The 19313-nt window shown below is 31.0% G+C and overlaps 2 protein-coding genes and 2 long non-coding RNA genes across 8 annotated transcripts; all 4 read left to right on the top strand.

Moving 5' to 3' along the window:
• The first annotated feature begins 2551 nt into the window (after positions 1-2551).
• LOC124435597 lies at positions 2552-2879 on the top strand. 2 transcript variants are annotated; one of them, XR_006945071.1, is made up of 2 exons: positions 2552-2581; positions 2655-2879. It is a non-coding gene; the product is annotated as an uncharacterized LOC124435597 (long non-coding RNA). The 2 variants fall into 2 exon arrangements; XR_006945070.1 differs by having other exon boundaries at positions 2649-2879.
• A 1288-nt stretch (positions 2880-4167) lies between these two features.
• LOC124435577 lies at positions 4168-16180 on the top strand. 2 transcript variants are annotated; one of them, XM_046985586.1, is made up of 4 exons: positions 4168-4312; positions 4521-4639; positions 4792-4911; positions 16058-16180. In XM_046985586.1, the coding sequence occupies exons 1-4, from the start codon at positions 4225-4227 to the stop codon at positions 16136-16138; spliced, it is 408 nt and encodes a 135-aa protein (XP_046841542.1). In that variant the 5' UTR covers positions 4168-4224; the 3' UTR covers positions 16139-16180. The 2 variants fall into 2 exon arrangements, with proteins under 2 accessions (XP_046841542.1, XP_046841543.1); XM_046985587.1 differs by lacking the exon at positions 16058-16180 and adding an exon at positions 10011-10088.
• LOC124435615 lies at positions 10231-11044 on the top strand. The gene is made up of 3 exons (XR_006945091.1): positions 10231-10251; positions 10368-10504; positions 10612-11044. It is a non-coding gene; the product is annotated as an uncharacterized LOC124435615 (long non-coding RNA).
• Positions 15837-18479, top strand: LOC124435576. Of its 3 annotated transcripts, XM_046985582.1 has the most exons (5): positions 15837-16180; positions 16490-16594; positions 17611-17782; positions 17891-17991; positions 18073-18479. In XM_046985582.1, exons 3-5 carry the CDS (start codon positions 17695-17697, stop codon positions 18397-18399), a joined length of 516 nt encoding a protein of 171 aa, XP_046841538.1. In that variant the 5' UTR covers positions 15837-16180; positions 16490-16594; positions 17611-17694; the 3' UTR covers positions 18400-18479. The 3 variants fall into 3 exon arrangements, with proteins under 3 accessions (XP_046841538.1, XP_046841541.1, XP_046841540.1); XM_046985585.1 differs by lacking the exons at positions 15837-16180; positions 16490-16594 and adding an exon at positions 17046-17322; XM_046985584.1 differs by lacking the exons at positions 15837-16180; positions 16490-16594 and having other exon boundaries at positions 17372-17782.
• The last annotated feature ends 834 nt before the right edge of the window (positions 18480-19313 follow it).

Genomic DNA, 19313 nt, shown 5'->3' with positions numbered 1-19313 from the left:
GTCAAGCTTGAATTAATATCTACGATAACATAACTAGATTTCTATTTTCAAGTTCTTATGTATCGAATGCAGTGTGGAATGTCTGAGACTGTTACAGTAGCATTCCGATCGTTCACACGAAATCTTGGACGAAAATATTCAAAATTTAAAATATTTTACGAGTAAAGCTAAACTATCTTTTCAAAGCATTTCTATAATGCCAGAGACAAATTTATCTTCTAATATGGTTTGAATTACTGAACGAGAATACCATAGACGCTCACGAAACACAAAGCAAAAAATATTTGCTCGTATGTGTCCTTATAATAACCCAGCATGACAGCAGTCGTGGGCGAATATATTATTTTCATTGTCTGTAATGTACAGGTCAATGAATATCAAAGACATAATGCAATAAATAACTAAAATAAGCAATGATATCGGAACATTAAAAAGGGAAAACCCATCGAGTATTTCTGTGTAGATCTGATTAGTTACATGGAAAACTTTACTTTAGTAAAATACAAAACTTCTTCTGACAGCAAGCGGTCAAAAGGAGACTACTCCGTCTATTATTCGGCAAACGACAAAATGAATATCAAATGCTTATGAACAGACATGAAAACCAGGCCGTATGCACAAATTGTCGTTCACCAAGACAAATACGTTAATAAGAGCAATATTAAAGTTCGTGACCACAATAAAGTCTTTGTTTTATAAAAAAAATGTAATTTCCCTAAAACGTCATTGGAACTCATGCAATTGCCTCAATTCAAATCTGACTTTGCAATATTGTGAAGTCACTTTAAACTCTTTCCATACAGGCTATATACACAGTAATAGATTTCTGAAATATGATTTCCCTACAACATCATTGGAATTGAATTGCGTTCAAAGCTGACTTTGCAATATTTTGAGAGCAATGTGCTGCCTGAATTACTTATTACTTATTTCCAAAAACAGACGAGTTGTTTTCTTTATAGTAACTGACTAATTTGCAATTCTATATAGCTATCAAATAATTTTATGTTCTCGAACATGTCATGGAGTCCATTTTTTGAGCAAAGAATAAAATATTGTCAAAAAATAATACATATCCAATGGTTTTTAGCTTTAGTAATGACAACAATGATATAAATGTACCTTTAAAATTTTGTAACACGCAAATAGTTAAATGGATATATAGCCACCGTAGCACACCATAACCCATGACAAACAATAATTATCAAAATCTACAACAAGCGCTACAATGCGTGTTTGCTCTTCCTATTTTAAAAATATAGCCACGTAAAGAATTTGACACATCTTTGTTGCCCAGCTATATAAAAACAATCAAAAAGAAAAATTTACCGCGAAATTTGCCAGAAGCAAATCAACAATTACATCACAATCAAATAGCTATGTAACTTGGCATTTCGACAATTCATTCTACCTGTAAATTCTTCCCATTTCATATTACTCACAAAACATGATAAATTGATAATTCAGTAATGTTTACGTGAAAATATAATGTGCCGACGTAGGATCGTTTAATTGAGCGATATGATTAACAATGTAAATATTTACTTTTTAAGCAAGTTGAATGAAGGATAGGCCAGCCTGACCATAGTGCAGAATATGAGAAAATAATAAGAGAATAATTATGCTATGGGCCCACGCTTTCGATTCTTCTTTATGATTTGAATTTTACAATAACTTAATTAAGTGAAGCAAAAAATGGTTAAAGAGTAAGAAATCTTAACATTTTAAGTGCCAGTTTATAATTTAATAGCGACATAAAATACTTCAATTTAAAACTGGTTGATTACAAAGTTTTGATGAGCCCTCTTCAATGGTTCAGGGATGAATAACCATTGATTGTATAGTAAATAAACAATTAAATGAGAGTACCTACATAATGGTTACATATGAATGACATTCCGTTCAAATATATTCATAGTACTTATCAAAATATAGGATGTCTTTGACAAGTATTTTCCATCTCAATTGTGGTTAAAATCTTAAATTTTTGAGGTTTATAAAACCATGCTATTGAAATTAGAGAGTATAAAAAGACTTTTCAGAACTCATCATTTATAAAAGCGAAGCTAAGTTGTGAATTATAAGAGAGACAATACACCTGACATTGTACAAGATATCTTTGAGAAATCAGCTTGTAAAAACAGAAGAAATGGGTGAGCAATGCATGTTTATTAATGATGGAGAAAATGCATTAACTTAGTCTTCAAAAAACTTATTTAATCAATTTCTTATAAATAAGACAGTTAAAGATACTTTCATTTGTGATGACAAATTTGTTTGATGACATAATTCTACGATTAATGAATTTATTTTGTTAATAATATCATTGAGTGATTTACTGAAACACAATACACCATAACCCAAAATCCCTTGTATTTTTTCACGATAAAATAAATGCTTCATAAAATGAGCAGTTCACGTGTGCAACAATGAGCATTAGACGATGAATTTTCTGAAAAACAATCTTTGTCTTATTTAGGTGTCTTTATCAGATTCAAATATACATGTATAATATGTGTGGTGTTCATGAGCAAGAATGTGCATAGTAAACCAGAGAACAAGACTACTAACAATAAACCAGGTACAAAAACAAATAATGATTTGAATCACGATGAAAAAAAGTTAACGTTAATATTCATTTTCTATAGTTTCAGTCCTCAAGCAAGAAGTTGTCTCAATTTATAATGAAAACTTCACTGACATTCCCAAGGACAGGGAGCCATATTATGTTAAAAATCAACGATGTATCATCGAAAAAGATAAAATTCCTATATGTTCATATTGTTGGCCCCAACCTATGACATTGACAGAAGTCGAGATTGTCGTTCCTGATTTAAAAAACTACACAAAATTTTACAAATATATTGTATATAATCACACTTCTTGTTACCTGGAAAAGAACTTGACAGCCGTGAACTTTAATCTACACAAGAATCCATCTTCAAACGAAAGTAAGGACTTCTGTATTTAATTGAAATTTAAACTGAGATCTAAATTTGAAACGCCTTTCCTTTTGTGTTTACAGTTGACGACACAGAATTTACAACAAAAGTAAAATACAATCCACCAAACGTGAGAACATGTAATGACTATTGCAAGCATCCACAACCTCGTTTTCATCTGCACAGTGAATATACAAAGGTTGTTTTAAATTATCTCTTTATCCCATTCACTCAATGCTTGCCTGGTTGCAAAGGAACAGAGAAAATAAAAATTGTCAGAACAGAAATCCTAGATGGTTCAACCCGTTGAAAGTCATTAAAGAACATAAATCTTGCAATCTCCGGAACAAAAAAGTCCAGTAGAGTACACCTTATCGTAGCAGACGCAGTAATACAGGTAAAAAATGTTCAATTATGATTGAAAAATTTAACCAAAAAGGGTTATGTGTGTGTAATTAGATGTGCACAACTTTTGAGAAAAATTGCAAAATAATCATGTTTTACGATTTGCTTCATGAACTTATTTCCATAAAATTTCTCTACAGAAAGTCGACCCCTCGTGCTAAATAAAGGATCATTTGTTTACATCAAATCACCTAAAATGATGCTAGTTATCTTCATTCTTTTGACTGTCCTCATCTCAATACTCATTCTGGACTGTAATCTGTGTCATCGTAAGAAAGGAATAATGTATTCTATAAAAAGTTGTGGAAAGAGTGAAGAGTGTGAAGACTGCGTAAGAAGACAGCAGACTAGGATAGAAATGGTTTAGGTATCAGTAGTTTTTGTTTCACATTTCTGCTAAAAAGGAAGACATGAATGAATAAAGCATCTGAAACCAGGTCCCATCGGAAGCTGTGGGGATTGGGCAGGCTGCAACCCCCTTTCAGTAATTTCCAAAATTGTTGTGAAAATTTAACAAGCCCAGCTTTTCCCCGAATCTTCTAGAAGAAAGTCACATACCGTAGAGTCTCGAAAAAATGAGCTGCCCGGGCTATTTTAATTTTAAAAAGGTGGCTAATTTAATGATGCGGTTACTTTCAGTGTACAGTAAAAACAGATTGGTCAAAATGACCAATTTTTTTTGGTCACAACCAATTTTTAAATTGGTCAAACCTTTTTGACCATTAAAATATTGGTAATTTTAACCAAAAAAAAAATTGGTAGCGGCACGTGCCTGACAGCGTGTTGCAGTTGTATGTAGTCGCGTGGCGTGTTTCTAAACTTCTTGTGCTTTGTTGAAGTGCATTTTAAGTGTTTAAACTCTTCTATTGTGGGCAAAATGGAAATCAACAAACAATCATCTGTCGCTGACATTATTCTTTTTTTGAAAAAGAACAAATTGGATGAAATTGTCGAAGATTTTGAAGGTATTGTCTCATCCTGAAATGTAGGTCGCATGTGTGAGGGTTGTTGTCTCGTGCATAAATCTAGTGTAGAAAATAATTCAAAATTAGATTTATGGATGACTTGCCTTGTTTACGTTTTGCTAGCAGGCAAATTTGGTCGAGCGCTTTTAGAGAATAGCAACAGCAATAACGTAATTTCATTGACGTTTTGCTTCTTATATTTTTAAAGCTAATCAAGTCGACGGCGAGGATTTTTTCAATTTAGAATCACATGATATTTATCAGATGATTCCTCGAATAAAACTTCGAAAGAAATTTACGTGTATTTGGAATGACGTTACTCAAAAGGTAAATTGAAGCCTTACAGGTTTTCTACATAAAATGGTTCAAAATACTTGGTTTGTTATTGGTTTGTTGATTATATTTTTTACTGCCATGTGCTTTGATTGTGTCGTTATAAAATCACCAGAAGTAAAATTTCAGGCTTCATCTATTAACAGGGGTCATCAGCTTCAACAAGACACTCTTATGTCACTTCGAACAACATCAGAACCATCAACAAAGATGTGAATCCAGACATTCCGAGTAATTCAGCTGATCATCAAGAAAATCGTGATGAGGTATCAAGCAACTACCGTGAAATTGGCACCACATTGGGCACCACATTCAACACAACATTCATCACAACATTCATCACCACATTCAACTAAAATTTATCATTCAAAATGATAAATCAAAAAATCGTCTTTAAAACACGTTTTCCATAAAATACAACAGTAAAAAATAATTCTTAACTGTTTATTACTATTTTACAGTCCTTAAACATCACAAAAAATGTATAAAAGTCAAGAAATTGAAGAAAACACTAAGATTTATATTACAGTGTACTTTCCATTTCTCTTAAATAGCCTATAATTTAAAACTACACGGTAGAATTTTTTAAACTTGGCCAGAATATAGATAATTATATTGTCTAAAATATATCCAAAATCTGGAGGTGGCACAAAAATAAATGATAGAAAATCATCGACAAAGTCGGATGACACGAATGCGCGTAATATAATCTTATATATTTAAGTTAAAAATTCCGTTCTTTAACAAACAAAGCCTTATAAATTAAAAACTACACGGTAGAATTTTTTAAACTTGGCCAGAATATATATAATTATAATGTCTAAATATATCCAAAATCTGGAGGTGGCACAAAAAATAAATGATAGAAAATCATCGACAAAGTCGGATGACACGAATGCGCGTAATATAATCTTATATAAATAACTTCCTATATCCATGTAATTTTTCAAACAAAGGCCTATAAATAAAAACTACACGGTAGAATTTTTAAACTTGGCCATATTGTAGATATTTTTATTGTCTATAACATATCCAAAATCTGAGTGGCACAAAAATAAATGATAGAAAATCATCGACAAAGTCGGATGACACGAATGCGCGTAATATAATCTTATATATTTAAGTTAAGAATTCCGGTTCTTTAACAAACAAAGCCTTATAAATTAAAAACTACACGGTAGAATTTTTTTAAACTTGGCAATATTGTAGATATTCTTATTGTCTATAACATATCCAAAATCTGGAGGTGGCACAAAAAAATAAAAGGAATAATATTCCTTGGGAATAAACTCTGGTATAAACCGTGAAGTTGGCACCACATTCGACAAACAGCTCTATAGCTAAAAAACTACACGGTAGAATTTTTTTAAACTTGGCCAGAATATAGATATTCTTATTGTTTATAACATATCCAAAATCTGGAGGTGGCACAAAAAAATAAATGATAGAAAATCATCGATAAAGTCGGATGACACGAATGCGCGTAATATAATCTTATATATTTAAGTTAAGAGTTCCGGTTCTTTAACAAACAAAGCCTTATAAATAAAAACTACACGGTAGATTTTTTAAACTTGGCCATATTGTAGATATTCTTATTGTCTATAACATATCAAAATCTGGAGGTGGCACAAAAATAAATGATAGAAAATCATCGACAAAGTCGGATGACACGAATGCGCGTAATATAATCTTATATATTTAAGTTAAAATTCCGGTTCTTTAACAAACAAAGCCTTATAAATTAAAACTACACGGTAGAATTTTTAAACTTGGCAATATTGTAGATATTCTTATTGTCTATAACATATCCAAAATCTGGAGGTGGCACAAAAAAATAAAAGGAATAATATTCCTTGGGAATAAACTCTGGTATAAACCGTGAAGTTGGCACACATTCGACAAAAACAGCTCTATAGCTAAAAACTACACGGTAGAATTTTTTAAACTTGGCCGTAATGTAGATATTCTTATTGTCTATAACATATCCAAAATCTGGAGGTGGCACAAAAAATAAATGATAGAAAATCATCGACAAAGTCGGATGACACGAATGCGCGTAATATAATCTTATATTTAAGTTAAGAATTCAGTTCTTTAACAAACAAAGCCTATAAATAAAAACTACACGGTAGAATTTTTTAAACTTGGCCATATTGTAGATATTCTTATTGTCTATAACATATCAAAATCTGGAGGTGGCACAAAAATTAATGATAGAAAATCATCGACAAAGTCGGATGACACGAATGCGCGTAATATAATCTTATATATTTAAGTTAAAATTCCGGTTCTTTTAACAAACAAAGCCTTCTAAATAAAACTACACGGTAGAATTTTTTAAACTTGGCCATATTGTAGATATTCTTATTGTCTATATATCCAAAATCTGGAGGTGGCACAAAAATAAAAGGAATAATATTCCTTGGGAATGTACTCTGGTATAAACCGTGAAGTTGGCACCACATTCGACAAACAGCTCTATAGCTAAAAAACTACACGGTAGAATTTTTTTAAACTTGGCTGTAATAGATATTCTTATTGTCTATAACATATCCAAAATCTGGAGGTGGCACAAAAAAATAAATGATAGAAAATCATCGACAAAGTCGGATGACACGAATGCGCGTAATATAATCTTATATAATTAACTTCCTATATCCATGTAATTTTTCAAACAAAGGCCTATAAATAAAAACTACACGGTAGAATTTTTTTAAACTTGGCCATATTGTAGATATTCTTATTGTCTATAACATATCCAAAATCTAGAGGTGGCACAAAAAAATTAATGATAGAAAATCATCGACAAAGTCGGATGACACGAATGCGCGTAATATAATCTTATATATTTAAGTTAAGAATTCCGGTTCTTTAACAAACAAAGCCTTATAAATTAAAAACTACACGGTAGAATTTTTTTAAACTTGGCCAGAATATAGATAATTATACTGTCTAAAATATATCCAAAATCTGGAGGTGGCACAAAAAAATAAATGATAGAAAATCATCGACAAAGTCGGATGACACGAATGCGCGTAATATAATCTTATATAAATAACTTCCTATATCCATGTAATTTTTCAAACAAAGGCCTATAAATAAAAAACTACACGGTAGAATTTTTTTAAACTTGGCCATATTGTAGATATTTTTATTGTCTATAACATATCCAAAATCTAGAGGTGGCACAAAAAAATAAATGATAGAAAATCATCGACAAAGTCGGATGACACGAATGCGCGTAATATAATCTTATATATTTAAGTTAAGAATTCCGGTTCTTTAACAAACAAAGCCTTATAAATTAAAAACTACACGGTAGAATTTTTTTAAACTTGGCAATACTGTAGATATTCTTATTGTCTATAACATATCCAAAATCTGGAGGTGGCACAAAAAAATAAAAGGAATAATATTCCTTGGGAATAAACTCTGGTATAAACCGTGAAGTTGGCACCACATTCGACAAACAGCTCTATAGCTAAAAAACTACACGGTAGAATTTTTTTAAACTTGGCTGTAATGTAGATATTCTTATTGTCTATAACATATCCAAAATCTGGAGGTGGCACAAAAAAATAAATGATAGAAAATCATCGACAAAGTCGGATGACACGAATGCGCGTAATATAATCTTATATATTTAAGTTAAGAATTCCGGTTCTTTAACAAACAAAGCCTTCTAAATAAAAAACTGCACGGTAGAATTTTTTTAAACTTGGCCATATTGTAGATATTCTTATTGTCTATAATATATCCAAAATCTAGAGGTGGCACAAAAAAACAAATGATAGAAAATCATCGACAAAGTCGGATGACACGAATGCGCGTAATATAATCTTATATATTTAAGTTAAGAATTCCGGTTCTTTAACAAACAAAGCCTTCTAAATAAAAAACTGCACGGTAGAATTTTTTTAAACTTGGCCATATTGTAGATATTCTTATTGTCTATAATATATCCAAAATCTAGAGGTGGCACAAAAAAATAAATGATAGAAAATCATCGACAAAAAATCGGATGACACGAATGCGCGTAATATAATCTTATATAATTAACTTCCTATATCCATGTAATTATTCAAACAAAGGCCTATAAATAAAAAACTACACGGTAGAATTTTTTTAAACTTGGCCATATTGTAGATATTCTTATTGTCTATAACATATCCAAAATCTGGAGGTGGCACAAAAAAATAAATGATAGAAAATCATCGACAAAGTCGGATGACACGAATGCGCGTAATATAATCTTATATATTTAAGTTAAGAATTCCGGTTCTTTAACAAACAAAGCCTTATAAATAAAAAACTACACGGTAGAATTTTTTTAAACTTGGCCATATTGTAGATATTCTTATTGTCTATAACATATCCAAAATCTGGAGGTGGCACAAAAAAATAAAAGGAATAATATTCCTTGAGAATGTACTCTGGTATAAACCGTGAAGTTGGCACCACATTCGACAAACAGCTCTATAGCTAAAAAACTACACGGTAGAATTTTTTTAAACTTGGCCGTAATGTAGATATTCTTATTGTCTATAACATATCCAAAATCTGGAGGTGGCACAAAAAAATAAATGATAGAAAATCATCGACAAAGTCGGATGACACGAATGCGCGTAATATAATCTTATATAATTAACTTCCTATATCCATGTAATTATTCAAACAAAGGCCTATAAATAAAAAACTACACGGTAGAAATTTTTTAAACTTGGCCAGAATATAGATAATTATATTTTCTAAAATATATCCAAAATCTGGAGGTGGCACAAAAAAATAAGTTGTAGAAAATCATCGACAAAGTCGGATGACACGAATGCATGTAATATGATCTTATATAATTACGTTTAGAATTCCGGTTCTTAAACAAACAAAGCCTTATAAACAAAAAACTACACGGTAGAATTTTTTTAAACTTGGCCAGAATATAGATAATTATACTGTCTAAAATATATCCAAAACCTGGAGGTGGCACAAAAAAATAAATGATACAAAATCATCGACAAAGTCGGATGACACGAATGCGCGTAATATAATCTTATATAATTAACTTCCTATATCCATGTAATTTTTCAAACAAAGGCCTATAAATAAAAAACTACACGGTAGAATTTTTTTAAACTTGGCCAGAATATAGATAATTATATTGTCTAAAATATATCCAAAATCTGGAGGTGGCACAATAAATAAAAATAAATGCGAAATAAATAATAAATTCAACACAGCTTTCCTTTCAGCGTTGTGAAAATGAACATGTTATTGCCATTCACTTAAAATCAATGAAAAGCACAAAAAAATTGTAATTATAAATTCTAAATGAATGGAAAGAACGTTTTACTTGCACTTCGCCTAGAAACTGGAATAGAGCAATCGCGTTTCTGCTGATTACATATGTATTGTGTGTATTCTGACCATTGAAATGCAAGCATCGATTGGAGAAGCAAAGATAAGCAAAGTACGTATTCGTAACGAATGTTTAAATCACGCTCAGTTATTTAACAAACGTCTTATGGTAAAATCTTTTCAGATTTCGATGTTCGTTGATGTCATGATCAGCACAAAATAGCTGCTTTCACTTGTGCCTCAAACTACTGGTATGTACCTGTAAAAGCACATTAATTAAGCCAAGTAAGTAATTGCTAAAATCTGCCGAAAACCAAATTCAATTCTCTAACAATTATTGCAATAACGTATTTTCATTTACTTTCAGTATACATAAATAACATTTTCAGAAAAAAATCTCTCCATGGATATTCCAATTGTAACCGTCGTTAACACAATTAAATTCTTCAAAATCAACAAAAACATACTGTGGAAGACAAAAATGAGGACTTGTGCTGATAAACTGTAAGTGTTGATTTGTAATTGTAAAAAATATATACTAAAGCATTATAAACCTGTGAGAATACATTGAGAATACTAAATCATCTATGAATAACTGCATTTCTATTTAGCTACAAGTGATGTGTTAAGAATGCGGAAACGGGCAAGAGCGTAGTAACTGAAATCTGCCAAAAATCACGTTCAATTCTCTATTAATCGTCGAAGTAAAGTAACTTCATATAAGTTCAGAATGCAAGAGGAACATTTTCAGAAAAATTGAAATTATTAATCGATATTCTGATCCTGCCAACAACGTAAAAAAATGCGATAGAAAGAAAAATACTGTGGAAAATAATAACCGATTTCTAATTATAAGACAATAAAGTAAAGTAATTTTCTAGTAAGTCTGTAAAAATACAATATAAATAATGCACATGTCTAATTATACCGTGACGTAAAGGTCCTGGATTAAAGTAATATTTGGTCGTAACTACTCCAAAAACAAGTCATTTACTTCACTAGATTCACTAAATTTTGAAAAAATCAAAGCGATGAGCAACTAGAACAAATTTTCAAAAAAAATAACCAGCACTGTTACGTCACTGCATAATTAATTTGGTACTAACAACCAGAGTTTACTACTTTTAAACAATTTAGTAAAAAGTGAATTGTATTAATAATTTTTATTCACTCTCTTGATTTTGGATATATTTAAAACAATCTACCGTGTAGTTTTTATTTATAAGGCTTTGTTTGTTTAGAACCGATTCTAAACGTATTATATAAGATCATATTACATGCATTCGTGTCATCCGACTTTGTCGATGATTCTACAACTTTATTTTTTGTGCCATCCAGATTTTGGATATGTTATAGACAATAAGAATATCTATTACGCAAGTTTAAAAATTCTACCGTGTAGTTTTAGCTATAGAGCTGTTTGTCGAATGTGGTGCCAACTTCACGGTTTTATACCAGAGTTTATTCCCAAGAATATTATTCCTTTTATTTTGTGCCACCTCCAGATTTTGGATATGTTATAGACAATAAGAATATCTACAATATTGCAAGTTTAAAAATTCTACCGTGTAGTTTTTAATTTATAAGGCTTTGTTTGTTAAGGAATTCTTAACTTAAATATATAAGATTATATTACGCGCATTCGTGTCATCCGACTTTGTCGATGATTTTCTATCATTTATTTTTTCGTGCCACCTCCAGATTTTGAATATGTTATAGACAATAAGAATATCTACAATATGGTTAAGTTTGAAAAAATTCTACCGTGTAGTTTTTTATTTATAGGCCTTTGTTTGAAAAAGAACCGGATATAGGAAGTTAATTATATAAGATTATATTACGCGCATTCGTGTCATCCGACTTTGTCGATGATTTTCTATCATTTATTTTGTCGCCTCCAGATTCAGTATATTATAGACAATAAGAATATCTACAATATGGCCAAGTTTGAAAAATTCTACCTGTAGTTTTTATTTATAGGCTTGTTTGAAAAATTACATGGATATAGGAAGTTAATTATATAAGATTATATTACGCGCATTCGTGTCATCCGACTTTGTCGATGATTTTCTATCATTTATTTTTGTGCCACCTCCAGATTTTGGATATGTTATAGACAATAAGAATATCTACATTACGGCCAAGTTTAAAAAATTCTACCGTGTAGTTTTTGTTTATAAGGCTTTGTTTGTTAAGAACCGGATTCTAAACGTAATTATATAAGATTATATTACGCGCATTCGTGTCATCCGACTTTGTCAATGATTTTCTACAACTTATTTTTTTGTGCCACCTCCAGATTTTGGATATATTTTAGAAAATATAATTATCTATATTCTGGCCAAGTTTAAAAATTCTACCGTGTAGTTTTTATTTATAGGCCTTTGTTTGAATAATTACATGGATATAGGAAGTTAATTATATAAGATTATATTACGCGCATTCGTGTCATCCGACTTTGTCGATGATTTTCTATCATTTATTTTTGTGCCACCTCCAGATTTTGGATATGTTATAGACAATAAGAATATCTATATTACGGCCAAGTTTAAAAATTCTACCGTGTAGTTTTTAGCTATAGAGCTGTTTGTCGAATGTGGTGCCAACTTCACGGTTTATACCAGAGTACATTCTCAAGGAATATTATTCCTTTTATTTTTGTGCCACCTCCAGATTTTGGATGTTATAGACAATAAGAATATCTACAATATGGCCAAGTTTAAAAATTTCTACCGTGTAGTTTTTATTTATAAGGCTTTGTTTGTTAAAGAACCGGAATTCTTAACTTAAATATATAAGATTATATTACGCGCATTCGTGTCATCCGACTTTGTCGATGATTTTCTATCATTTATTTTTGTGCCACCTCCAGATTTTGGATATATTTTAGACAATATAATTATCTATATTCTGGCCAAGTTTAAAAATTCTACCGTGTAGTTTTTATTTATAGGCCTTTGTTTGAAAAATTACATGGATATAGGAAGTTAATTATATAAGATTATATTACGCGCATTCGTGTCATCCGACTTTGTCGATGATTTTTATCATTTATTTTTTGTGCCACCTCCAGATTTTGGATATATTATAGACAATATAATTATCTATATTCTGGCCAAGTTTAAAAAATTCTACCGTGCAGTTTTATTTATAGGCCTTTGTTTGAAAAATTACATGGATATAGGAAGTTAATTATATAAGATTATATTACGCGCATTCGTGTCATCCGACTTTGTCGATGATTTTCTATCATTTATTTTTTGTGCCACCTCCAGATTTTGGATATATTTTAGACAATATAATTATCTAAATTCTGGCCAAGTTTAAAAATTCTACCGTGTAGTTTTTATTTATAGGCCTTTGTTTGAAAAATTACATGGATATAGGAAGTTAATTATATAAGATTATATTACGCGCATTCGTGTCATCCGACTTTGTCGATGATTTTGTATCATTTATTTTTTTGTGCCACCTCCAGATTTTGAATATGTTATAGACAATAAGAATATCTACAATATGGTTAAGTTTGAAAAAATTCTACCGTGTAGTTTTTTATTTATAGGCCTTTGTTTGAAAAATTACATGGATATAGGAAGTTAATTATATAAGATTATATTACGCGCATTCGTGTCATCCGACTTTGTCGATGATTTTCTATCATTTATTTTTTTGTGCCACCTCCAGATTTTGGATATGTTATAGACAATAAGAATATCTACATTATGGCCAAGTTTAAAAAAGTTCTACCGTGTAGTTTTTATTTATAAGGCTTTGTTTGTTTAAGAACCGGAATTCTAAACGTAATTATATAAGATTATATTACGCGCATTCGTGTCATCCGACTTTGTCGATGATTTTCTACAACTTATTTTTTGTGCCACCTCCAGATTTTGGATATATTTTAGACAATATAATTATCTATATTCTGGCCAAGTTTAAAAAAATTCTACCGTGTAGTTTTTTATTTATAGGCCTTTGTTTGAATAATTACATGGATATAGGAAGTTAATTATATAAGATTATATTACGCGCATTCGTGTCATCCGACTTTGTCGATGATTTTCTATCATTTATTTTTTGTGCCACCTCCAGATTTTGGATATGTTATAGACAATAAGAATATCTATATTACGGCCAAGTTTAAAAAAATTCTACCGTGTAGTTTTTTAGCTATAGAGCTGTTTGTCGAATGTGGTGCCAACTTCACGGTTTATACCAGAGTACATTCTCAAGGAATATTATTCCTTTTATTTTTTGTTGCCACCTCCAGATTTTGGATATATTATAGACAATAAGAATATCTACAATATGGCCAAGTTTAAAAATTTCTACCGTGTAGTTTTTATTTATAAGGCTTTGTTTGTTAAAGAACCGGAATTCTTAACTTAAATATATAAGATTATATTACGCGCATTCGTGTCATCCGACTTTGTCGATGATTTTCTATCATTTATTTTTTTGTGCCACCTCCAGATTTTGAATATATTATAGACAATAAGAATATCTACAATATGGCCAAGTTTAAAAAATTTCTACCGTGTAGTTTTTTATTTATAGGCCTTTCTTTGAAAAATTACATGGATATAGGAAGTTAATTATATAAGATTATATTACGCGCATTCGTGTCATCCGACTTTGTCGATGATTTTCTATCATTTATTTTTTGTGCCACCTCCAGATTTTGGATATATTTTAGACAATATAATTATCTATATTCTGGCCAAGTTTAAAAAATTCTACCGTGTAGTTTTTTATTTATAGGCCTTTGTTTGAAAAATTACATGGATATAGGAAGTTAATTATATAAGATTATATTACGCGCATTCGTGTCATCCGACTTTGTCGATGATTTTCTACCATTTATTTTTTTGTGCCACCTCCAGATTTTGGATATGTTATAGACAATATAATTATCTATATTCTGGCCACGTTTAAAAAAATTCCACCGTGTAGTTTTTTATTTATAGGCCTTTGTTTGAAAAATTACATGGATATAGGAAGTTAATTATATAAGATTATATTACGCGCATTCGTGTCATCCGACTTTGTCGATGATTTTCTATCATTTATTTTTGTGCCACCTCCAGATTTTGGATATATTTTAGACAATATAATTATCTATATTCTGGCCAAGTTTAAAAAATTCCACCGTGTAGTTTTTATTTATAGGCCTTTGTTTGAAAAATTACATGGATATAGGAAGTTAATTATATAAGATTATATTACGCGCATTCGTGTCATCCGACTTTGTCGATGATTTTCTATCATTTATTTTTTTGTGCCACCTCTAGATTTTGGATATGTTATAGACAATAAGAATATCTAATATGGCCAAGTTTAAAAATTCTACCGTGTAGTTTTTATTTATAGGCCTTTGTTTGAAAAATTACATGGATATAGGAAGTTAATTATATAAGATTATATTACGCGCATTCGTGTCATCCGACTTTGTCGATGATTTTCTATCATTTATTTTTGTGCCACCTCCAGATTTTGGATATATTTTAGACAATATAATTATCTATATTCTGGCCAAGTTTAAAAAAATTCTACCGTGCAGTTTTTAAATTATAGGCTATTTAAGAGAAATGGAAAGTACACTGTAATATAAATCTTAGTGTTTTCTTCAATTTCTTGACTTCTATACATTTTTTGTGATGTTTAAGGACTGTAAAATAGTTATAAACAGTTAAGAATTATTTTTTACTGTTGTATTTGATGGAAAACGTGTTTTAAAGACGATTTTTTGATTTATCATTTTGAATGATAAATTTTAGTTGAATGTGGTGATGAATGTTGTGATGAATGTCGTGTTGAATGTGGTGCCCAATGTGGTGCCAATTTCACGGTAGTTATCAAGCAACCCAGCTTGACTTGTTTGTGTTGTAATTGTGTGGATCCAGATGAACCATTGCTCCTATTCTGCCTGAAATAGCTTAAAAGCATTTAGTCTGCTTACTATATATTGTTTTGTTCCTCTATGCTTTAGTTATGTTGTATTATGTTTGATGAAGAGTCACTATAAGTAGAATTTATGATTCAATCCTCTATTAACAGGGCTTGTCAGAATCAGCTTCAACAGTGCACTCGCACATCTATTCAAGCCACATAAGAAGCATCAACTTGGATGTAAATTAAGACATTGTTCTTAGTACTTCAGCTGATCATCAAAATGATGAGGTATGAAGGCTGAAGCCATTATTTGTATACAATATTTGTTCTAATGCTAGTTCATAAATATACAATGTTTCATGTTTGGCTCAGTTACATAGGAAATTTTCCTGAACTCAATTATTTTGTTATATAAAATCCATAAATTAACATTCGCTTTCCATGAATGGATGTAATTCCACTTTTCATTTTTGTTACTCATTGTGGAATTACATAAATTCCACAATAAATACAGTGTTGGAGTTTTGAAAATTTTTCTGCATTATTTCTTTACTTCTTTATGTTGTATGTTAAGGTTGAATTTTACTATTTTTTAAGAACATTGGACCAGAGAGACATCTCAAGGACAATGTTCTAAGGAGTCCTTTGACAGCTAATGTGAACAATTCCAATTGGTTGTCCAAGTTTTGTTTGCCAACAAGAGTAAGTAGAATTAAAACTTAGTTTTTTACACACTGCGAGCTTAATATATGTTAATAAAGATTGCCATATCATTATAACCATGCTGTTTGTGTGTAGTGGGAACCAGCAGTTGAGGAGGCATTAAAAAGGCAGGAACTAAATCCAAATGAAAAAAATGCATTAAACAGGCAATTAACTTCTTCAATTTTGGCACATACTGAATCGCCAATTGTTCATGAAAGAAAACACATTGCTCTTATGTTAATTTAAAAGTATCCATTCTTAAAGGGATCATTTGGTTCTGGTCATGTAGGTTAAAAAAATCAATTATATTGCTGCATAATTCAGTTTCATAAAGTACTGTCATTGTTTTGTTTTTCCAGCAACTATGGGCAAACAAAATAGCAGACCGAGTCCTTAATCTGCGAAGAAGAGCATCCCGAGCTCAAAAGCGAAAGCGCCTTGAAGAAGGGGTCCTAATTCCAAAGGAAAAACCTGGTAGGAAAAGTAAGAAATCAGCTTGCAATTCTCTCCCATCTCTTCCAGAAGGTGAAACAGAAGCAGCTATTGTAATTCAACAAAAGCAGTTGGTTGAAATGTTTAATATTGGCTCGCAAGACTTGAGCAAGATCAATGTGTTGATGAACAATACCTTTGCTCATCGGCATAGAGACATTTTGGTGAACAATACAAGGGTTTGGAAGCTTCTGCATGACTACCCTTTTTTCAAACACACTAAGGGAGTTGAAGTAAGGTTTCATTTCTTTTTCTGATTTTTGAGTTTGTTTGAAGTATCAGGCATGTTAGCCTGATGAGAGGCTAATATTCATATGTGCATGGTATACTTTACTAGATTCTAGTACTACAAACAATTTTAATTCAACAGATTATATGTAGCATATGAATTTATGAATATGAGTTTTTTGCCAATTATTAATCTGCTGCTGTCCATGACTATGTATGCTGTAGCAAAACTGTCAGTTGTATCACAATTACTTAGAGAAAGATAATTAGTTTTTTGGTTTAATTTTTTCCAGCTGAAAGCAGAGTTAGGACGTATTTTGGAGAAGAGTGATGTTGTGCAAGACATGAAGGAATGATGGAATTTGCACAAATATAAAATGCTGTCTGCTATTAAAAAGACAAAGCAAAAGAATGTCAGCAGTATCCTTGAAGAGCTGGAGGATTGTCCAGTTGAAGATGAGAAAGGTTGGTGTAAAAATCAATAAGTTAAAATCCCTATTTATACTGAAGTGTTAATGCTTTAGAGAGTGATAATGGTAATATATTCATTCTATGCTATGTTGATTATTTTAGAGGTCAAGAACCGGTGTATAATGGCATGTTTGCCTTATGTGTTAGATGACCAACGCACCCATCGAGATATGAACAAAAAGCTATTTTGGGACATTGTTGATGTAAGAGTTGATATTGTCACAAATAATATTTTCTGCATAAATGTGTGAAAAAATTGATGAATAATTTTGTCTCTGTTGAAGGGTAAAAGCTTGGGGGAAGTTCAAGAGATCATTAACAATAATTCGTCTCCTAGACTCCTATCAACAGGAACATTAAGAAACATTCATTCAATAATGTTGGCGGCTGAGGGGATGATTGTGGCAAAGCTGAAAACAGAAAATATTGTCAACGCAGTTATTATTTTACTTAGTTCTTTTTATACTTTTAATGCTGAGTATCCTAAAGGCGTTAATGGACATGGCAAAAATGTATTTATTCTTTTAGAACATTTGCTTTTAAATTCGAATGGCAATTGTAATGCTCAATTGCCAACTTTTGTTGATCATTTTATTTCTTCTATGAAGTAGAAAACTTTTGTAGTGTTAATTAATGGCATGTAGTAGAGGTTTTAAGTATTCTGTGTTTGCAAAAAATGTGCTATTTCTAATTGTGTGATTGATTTTCTTTAGCTTAGTTAAAAAGATCCTCTATATTGGTCAAATGGCCTGAAAAAAATGCTTGTTTAATGGTAAAAACAACCAAATCAAATTGGTCAAATAAATTGGTAAATTTAACCATTTTTGTTTTTGGTATTTTTGACCAATTTAGGAATTGGTTGTTTTGACCAATTTAGGAATTGGTTGTTTTGACCTATAAAAATTGTTCTTCTCAGGTGCATTCAAATGACCAATTTTTTTTGGTCATTTTGACCAATCTATTTTTACTGTGTGGAAGGTATTTCGAGACTCTAAGATATTTGAATTTTCAGCCATCCCCCCCCCCCATTCTTAGTTAGAGCTTCCGACGGCGGTGAAAACAAGAAATGGCTGAACATTGTGCTGTGCGACAAGATGAATGACGAACAAATCATGACAATCCACGCAACGCTATTAAAGTGTATGAATTGTTTTCAGCAGAAACTGTGATCCTAATATTCTAATAATTGGATAATATTCTAAAAGCTGTATAACATTTGCACTAATTTCTGCCAAGTCAACATTATACTAGATATTTTTAATTACATTAAATTTTCTTTTAGTGATATTAAACTGGAATTCATGATTATAGTAAATGTGATGAAAGTTGACGTGTTTTGAGAGGCTTTTAAAAACCTTCTTCAGTGGATGCCCATAAAATGAGCAACTTTTTGCTCATTTTATGGGCATCCACTGAAGAAGGTTTTTAAAAGCCTTTTTTCCTCGTAAACCAGAATATTAAGAGCAAAAGAAATGATCAAAAATGACTTTGCAATATTTTGAGAGCAATGAGCTGCCTGAATTAC

Source organism: Xenia sp. Carnegie-2017, unplaced genomic scaffold, assembly GCF_021976095.1.
Source record: "Xenia sp. Carnegie-2017 unplaced genomic scaffold, XeniaSp_v1 HiC_scaffold_14, whole genome shotgun sequence".
Taxonomy (NCBI): domain Eukaryota; kingdom Metazoa; phylum Cnidaria; class Anthozoa; order Malacalcyonacea; family Xeniidae; genus Xenia; species Xenia sp. Carnegie-2017.
Note: the sequence above shows the minus strand (reverse complement) of the source record. Positions and strands in the feature narration are given on the sequence as shown.